At 36.2% G+C, this 7,298-nt stretch overlaps 1 protein-coding gene across 1 annotated transcript; it reads right to left on the reverse strand.

Moving 5' to 3' along the window:
• Positions 1-271: 271 nt before the first annotated feature.
• On the reverse strand, positions 272-7,163 carry LOC133303316 (uncharacterized). The gene is made up of 11 exons (XM_061503206.1): positions 6,922-7,163; positions 6,486-6,540; positions 6,314-6,369; positions 4,827-4,927; positions 4,455-4,524; positions 3,416-3,484; positions 2,079-2,148; positions 1,464-1,520; positions 1,274-1,341; positions 1,092-1,172; positions 272-517 (listed from the first exon to the last, which is right to left on the reverse strand). Exons 1-11 carry the CDS (start codon positions 7,090-7,092, stop codon positions 272-274), a joined length of 1,044 nt encoding a protein of 347 aa, XP_061359190.1. The 5' UTR covers positions 7,093-7,163.
• Between the last annotated feature and the right edge of the window lie 135 nt (positions 7,164-7,298).

The following is a 7,298-nucleotide window of genomic DNA, read 5'->3' on the forward strand; positions in this document are numbered from 1 at the left end:
AACTTGTCGACGTGCAGCGGAACATTAACATAATTAGAAAAAACAGGCGGGTCAGCCTTTTGAGAACCCTTGGATGCATCGTGGGGTGACAAATCAGCCATGGGTTACCTGAAACAAAAATGAACAGCAACGAAAAGCAAAGAAACGTCTGTGAATAGTGACCAGCAAGGGAAAAGACACCGTAGGAAGCCAAAACGAAGTCGAAACAACAAAGTGAGGACAGATCCAAGTGCGCAAGGAGAAGACGAAGGGAACCGTGGTGGTACGACGGTCAACCGGAGTAGGACGCGCCGCCACGCGCCGCTGCAACAAAACGAGTTGCAGCCGATGTTTGACGCGCGTGTAGGAGGATCTGAGGATGGGTCCTGGACAGAAAGGAGCGCCTTCTCGTGGCGATCGGATCGATATGGGTTTCACCGGAAAACTCGCCGGAGACGGCGGTCAACGGCGGTGGACAGTGGTGCCTAATGGCGGCAGTGATCAGACAGGTCCGTAGACGATATATGGAAGCCGGAAACTGACAGATATGACTGTTTCCCGAAAAAAAATATTTTACTCAGCAGAAAGTGGTCCACCGGAAAAAAAAACGCGGATTAGGATTCCTCTTGTTAGGCTCTAGATACCATGTTAATTATCAAGAGACAAGAGGTATTCATTGTAATCCTTGTTATATTGAACTACACAACATTGGTGCTATTATATAACAAACCAATTGAAGAATACAAAGAGACACACTCGATGTGGGACTTCTATACTATGTACACTCGATGTCGAACTTCTATACTATGTACAGCAACACTATCAAAAGATAACTACTACCTAAAATTCATGCTCACATGAAAATAAAACAGACAAAAAAAAATTAAAAAGTAGATCAATTAACAGAACAATACATACGGGAAATCAATTCCCTTTCTTTTGGTAGAAAAGAAGAATTTGATTTACGTCGAAAAGAAGGGGTAATGTTTATGGAATATGAGAAAAACCAAAGTGATATTCCACTCAAGGAAGCTTTTTATTTGATGTGTGATGTCAATAGTAGAATGAGTTTTGTAAGAAAAATTAGAATTTCATGAGTAAAATAAACGTACAGGTGGATTAAGGAGTATTAAGTTGTTGAGCTTTTCCTGGTGCTTGCTGGCATACTTAACTACAACTGGTGAAAAATATCCCTGTGAACAAAGAAAATATTAAAGAACTTCTTATCATTTGACAAACAAAAGATAATTCTAGATAGTAGATCCATGCTTCTTATCAACTGAGGCAAATTTACCTGGACAACAAGTGAGACTTTAGTAACAGCCAGTTCATCAATAAGTGACTCCAATGATGACACATATTCTGAAGGGAAGAAGAAAAATAACTCATTTTTTGCCACCTTTGTTATTTTTTTCTTCAAAACAAGAATCCCCAATAAACAATAAGTTACTACTTAGGATTGCTAGAACCACTCAAGCAATTACCATCCAGTGTGTAGTCAAACCCATATCTGGGTTGAGGCTTATCAGAAAACCCAAATCCTGAAAGAGGAGAATAAGTAGAGTGAACTTTTCTGTTTCTACAATGATGAATTAATACATTAATGGAATGCAAGTAATAAATTTTCAAAAAGAAATAAGTGAATCATGAAGCCATCTCATGGATAACTTTTTAAACAAAAATTTGTAAATGATACCAGTCATTACACACAAATTGAAGCACCGCTCTATTATTTTAGAGAAAAATGAAAGGCCAATCATCATGAAAATTATAATATAGCCCACTTGAATGAAAAAAGAGTACTAAACTGAACTTCGCCCTCAATAGTTATTCTGAATGAGATTGCATTAGTTGTGATGAAAAGAAAATTCTACAGGTATAATATGGTATAAAAGTTTGACACAGTGTACAAGATTAAAGGCATTTTATGAAATCCTTTCATGATGCTTCTAACGTCCATTAATTTGGTTTATATCAATCAAAAAGCCATAAAGTATGCAATGGCACGAAGCATAGTTCAGAATGTCACAACAAATAATTCCAACAAATAAAATAAAAGTAATTTTAATTACAAATCTAATAAAACATTGTTATCTTACCTAGCCAGTCAAATGCTATGGCATGATAGTCTTTGGACAGTATTGGAAGAACTTTGCGATAAGAATATGCCTGGAAGCAGCAACAATTTGCCAGAAAAATTATTGTTTCTCAATGTAACTAATATGTTTGGGACAAAACAACTCAAAATACAGTCATTAACATGTCCAACTATATGGAAGTATAGAATAAGATTTTTGGTTCAATAGTTCCTTAACACGGTACAAGCATCTCATAATAACAACATATTTCTGCAGTTCATCTATAAATTTGGCCCAAAAAGGGGAGAAATAAATGCTTAGTTCGCTGTTTTGATTAAAAGAATGCCCAACCAACATCGATCAAGCCTTATTCCACTATGTGGGGTTGGCTACATGGATTAAGAATGACTTTGGACTTTTTCAAAAACAAAATTTTCTGTAAAACCATTAAAGCAAGGTCTTTATTCATGGATTCTCCTAATGCTTTCTTAGGTCTTCCTCTACCCCTTTTTAATTGGACTTAAAATAAGTGCCCAAATTGACTGTTGTTAAAAAAGAGCAGTTGTGAGAAATTAAGTACCATGTGTACACACAGTCCATCTAATTTATGCTGAGTTCATTCAGTAGAAGAGCTAATTGAGGATAATTTACAGGGCTAATTAACAGCTATTAACTACAGTCACAACTACTAATATTCTAACATGTGCTAATCAATCTAAACTACTATGCTGGTGAATCAGATTACTATTCCAACACTTACCCTCAAGATGATGCTTACTAAGCTCTCGGCTTGTTACCAATAAACACACAAACAGAAAACAAAGAACACCAAGATCTAAACACAACTCAGAGCCTATCTCAAACAAAGAACTTGGGCAACTGGCACTTTCACTGAATAACAATACATTTTGGCTGTCTTTGGCAAATATATCCCAGAGGTCTTTGACCTTTCTCCCTAATCTTGACCTACTTCCAACTTCTGTTCGACCTACAACCAAGCTTTACCCAAAATCAATAACAACTAAGCCACAATAGACTCAAATGAGTGAGCATACTGGATAGCACACAAAACAATAATTTGTTTTACTTTTTTTTAGTTTATTAACCGGTTCATCAGAAATCCAATTAGTCTGGTTCAAGCATTGTCAGACCCTTGTAAGGTGAGGCTATTTTCTTCAATCCGAAAGTTTGAACTCGAGACCTCTGATATTAGAATGACTTTTTAATCAATAGAGAACTTAAAGGGGCTCAGCAATCAAATCCCAGATAGTAGCATACTGTTCTAGCAAAGTCATATCACTCCAGCTTCAAAAGAAAGCCATCAATCCCGTCCATAGTCACAGGTTTGAGCACAATACCTCGGTCCAATGCCAAACAGGCAATGCGCACCCATGGCAGGCCATAAACAAACAGCATTCAGAATGAACCTTGGTCACGCATCAAAACACCAAGAAAAGATCCAAAAACACCTTTAGCGGGTGAAGAATAATCAATCAACCATGAAAGTAAACAACTATGGAAAGAACTTTTCCTGGCTTAAAAACAAAGAAAAAGAAGAGGAAAAGATATAAATGGCATTCCACGGAAACTCAATACAATGGAGACAAGAGACTCAGGTTATGGAAGATGGTAACACTCTGATACCACGTTGAAATCAAGAGTATTTGAAAGAAATCACATGACATGTTTACAGATAGTCCATCTTATTTTACTATAAGTGCTTTAGTACAAGAGCTAAGGACTAATTATAAACTTAATTAAAAGGTATTTAACTCTGTCATGAACTAACTATCCCAAAAGTTTAAGATGTTATGATTTCTATAAGAATTCAAATGAAATCATTGTTGTTTGTGTTGGAAATCGACAATCACACAGAATCGAGAAAACAGAAAAAGAGATAAGAGTAGAGAGATTAGACACAGCGCGATTTACCCTGGTTCACCCAATATAGGATACGTCCAGCTTGTCTGTACTATATTTGTCTGTACAAGACAAATATAAATAGGATTACAAAACCCTAACAGCAGCTATTCATGGGCCCAATCCTAAACTGCTAAGAAAATTACAATAAAACAGAGGCCCACAACAGTACCTAGCCTCTACGGGTCTGGGGGCGCTGCCCCCCCGGACCCCCGCCCGCTCACCTGGGAGCGGAACCCTAGTTGCCTTTCTGCTGACCCCGATAATTAGGGCCCTCATCAGAATGCGAAGTATGAGTCATACCCAACAGTTTGTGGATCCAAGCTTGCCATGGATTAAAATTACCTAAGAAAACAAAGGTTAACTAATCACACCCATATCATTATGATTTTAAAATTATAAAAGCACCCATTAAAATTTCATACAACAACACGATTCTAAAGGTCCTCCCATACATTATGGACAAATAAAACTCACCTGTGAAGGGAAACCATGGATTAATATCACTGAAGGATTATCAGCACTTCCGCTTTCAACACAAAACCATCTATCGTATAAAATCATATTGACAAAATATGATTCAATTAGTAACCCAGAAAATAATATCATCTCTCATTTCTACTTGCAATTAAGTCCTACAAATTCAGATTACCAAAAAAAAAAAGTCCTACAAATTCAAATATGTCTTTTAGCATTATTTATTTAAGTATTTTTGCATATTCATGTAAAGTTTAATTCCAACTGAGATATCAGCAGCCAATTTTCCTACTTTTAATTCTTAAATTCTCCTGTGTTCTTCAAAATGAAGATAGAAAATTATTGGACATGTTAAAGATAAATCTAGTTTACCTGAAACGATCACCTGTAGCTTGAGAACTAGCACCCATAGGGAGCCCAAAAATTGGATCTTTTGCCTTTTCACCAGTGCCAGGAATTGAATAAGCTCTAATCTGATAATATCAGAAAAATGATAGATAAAACATATATATGGCTTGAAAGTTACAACATTGCAACCAGAAGGAAATGAAGTTGAAATAATGAAAGGAATTACTTTCTCCATACCGTGTTATTGTTGTTGGAAATAATCAACTATGAGTTGTAAAGAAGTACCACATAGACTAGACATAGACCAAGTGATGACCATATAAGTGCAAAAGACCCATAAACCTAGAGCCTTAAGGTTTTGGGTTAAGATGTGGTGTTGGCCCACTTATTGTGATTTGTCATTTGGCCCATTGGTGGATGTACCATTTGCAAAGGGTTTTGGGCTCCATCGGGAAGACCTCTGCAGAGGGCTAGTGTGACCCTAATATTTAAAAGAGAAAAAAAAAAAAAGACTTCCGCAGAAGTTTCCCTTAGAGTAAGAATGAAATTGGGCCTCATACTTGAGAAAGGATGTTGGAAATAATCAAGTATGAGTTGTAAAAAAGTACCACATAGACTAGACATAGACCAAGTGATGACCATATAAGTGCAAAAGACCCATAAACCTAGAGCCTTAAGGTTTTGGGTTGAGATGTGGTGTCGGCCCACTTATTGTGATTTGTCATTTGGCCCATTAGTAGATGTACCCTTTGCAAAGGGTTTTCTGCTCCCTCGTTCCATTCTATCAATTGTAACTTCACAATCAATCTGGTAATGTTTTAACAAAATGTATTTTCTTAAGTGATCAACAGTATACTTCAATACTTTTTATTATCATCATTCAAAGGTACAAGCATTGTCACTTAGTTTCTCCAAAGATTTGTGTCAATCCAGTCCCTTAATAATGCAAAAAGTCATCTTCCAAAGATTTTTGACATAAATTTATTCTCTCAAAGTGTCATCAATTATTTTTGCAAGGGTAAAACTGTTCTTTTGTGACTGAAAGGTCATGGGTTTGAATCCGGGAACAGTCTCTTCGCAATTATTTTTGCAAGGTAAGACTGCGTACAAAGATTGTCCTCACTCCACATTCACTAGTCGAGTTTAATTGGAGAGTGGTTTTTAATGCAAAGTGTCATCAATTTAGTCCCACAAGAATGCAAAATGTCATCGAATTAACCCCTAAATTAGGTTCCATAACACTCACTTCTCTCTGTCCAACAAAGAATGACCAATTTGATGACACTATAAATAATTGAAGGATTAAATTGATGACAAAAAATTTTCGAAGGCTAAGGTGACAAAGCCTCTATCTTTGAGGGGCGAAAGTAGCAGTTTACTCTAATATAAAAGGCTTAGCAGAAAGAAATGGATATTATATTACTCGTAAAAACCCTTTTAACAGCAACTATACATAAAGAAAAATGAAAAGAAAAAAATTGAGAAATGGATGAAAAATAATCATTAATTACCATTTTCCCTTGCTTAAACCATTCATCACTTGGACTGGGCCCGTCTGAATATTTTCCTGTCAGAAAACACCACAAGAATAGTCCAATAAATTTCTCAGAATCACAGAAAAAACACATGTATGTGAGCTTGTTTCCAACACATCCGTGATCCGTCCATTTTTTGAAAAAGTACCTCCACTGAATGAGAACCCATCTCCAACAGAAACTGGAGCATCCAGAAGATAATCCTGCACTAGAACTAACCAATGGTTGGCAACAAAACTTCAAGACACAAAGCTGAGAAAACCCATTTAACAAAAAAAAAAAAAGGGAAAATGGATCTCATTGTTACATAATCAGGTAAGAAAAGAATCTAGGTTTATAGTTTTTTTTCGAAAATTCATTAATTACTCGACTAATCCAATTGGGCCGAAGAAGACCACAAAGACAGCAAAGTTCTCTTTACCAAATTTTTAAACAAGAATTCGAACTCGAGATTACTGGTTAAGTTAAAACAACAACTATCACTTAAAATGATTATTTCCTCCTTCTTACTTTGTCATTAAAATTTGTGACATAAATGAATTACTAAGATATGGTCATGTTAAAATGAGAGGAGAGGAACATACTTTTTCGTCATTGTTGCCATTTGAATTGCAGTTCAGCTTGAGAGACTTTCTTGAAGGGCATGGACCCAATGATTGGAACCTTGTGGCAAGGATTGATGGAGATACAGTTGTGGAAGAAGAGAAAAGGTAGGAATGTAAAGAAGAAGAGGCTTGAATTGCTTGAATGGCCATGGCATGTAGTAGCAGTTAGAAGCACTCACTTACTACTGGTTGTTGGTTGGTTGGAAATTAAAGTGGGAAAAAAAAGTACCTTAACAGAAAGACCGTTAGTACCTTCAATGCCAACATAAAAATGAAACATGTTTTTGTCCATTTGGGAAGGGATAGGGATTGTCTGGTTATAGTTTTACCAACTCAGTTTTTTTCAAATGGTTAGA

The sequence above is a fragment of the Gastrolobium bilobum genome, unplaced genomic scaffold (genome assembly GCF_033153095.1).
Source record: "Gastrolobium bilobum isolate Gb01-03AN ecotype WA unplaced genomic scaffold, APGP_CSIRO_Gbil_v1 utg3921, whole genome shotgun sequence".
NCBI classification, from domain to species: domain Eukaryota; kingdom Viridiplantae; phylum Streptophyta; class Magnoliopsida; order Fabales; family Fabaceae; genus Gastrolobium; species Gastrolobium bilobum.

Coding starts and splice junctions, on each gene's coding strand:
- LOC133303316 (XM_061503206.1), bottom strand. CDS start 7,092: ATGGCCATTCAAGCAATTCAAGCCTCTTCTTCTTTACATTCCTACCTT. Junction 2,149..3,415: donor CTGTTTGGCATTGGACCGAG/GTATTGTGCTCA, acceptor TGCTGCTTCCAG/GCATATTCTTATCGCAAAGT. Junction 1,521..2,078: donor CATAGCATTTGACTGGCTAG/GTAAGATAACAA, acceptor CTCCTCTTTCAG/GATTTGGGTTTTCTGATAAG.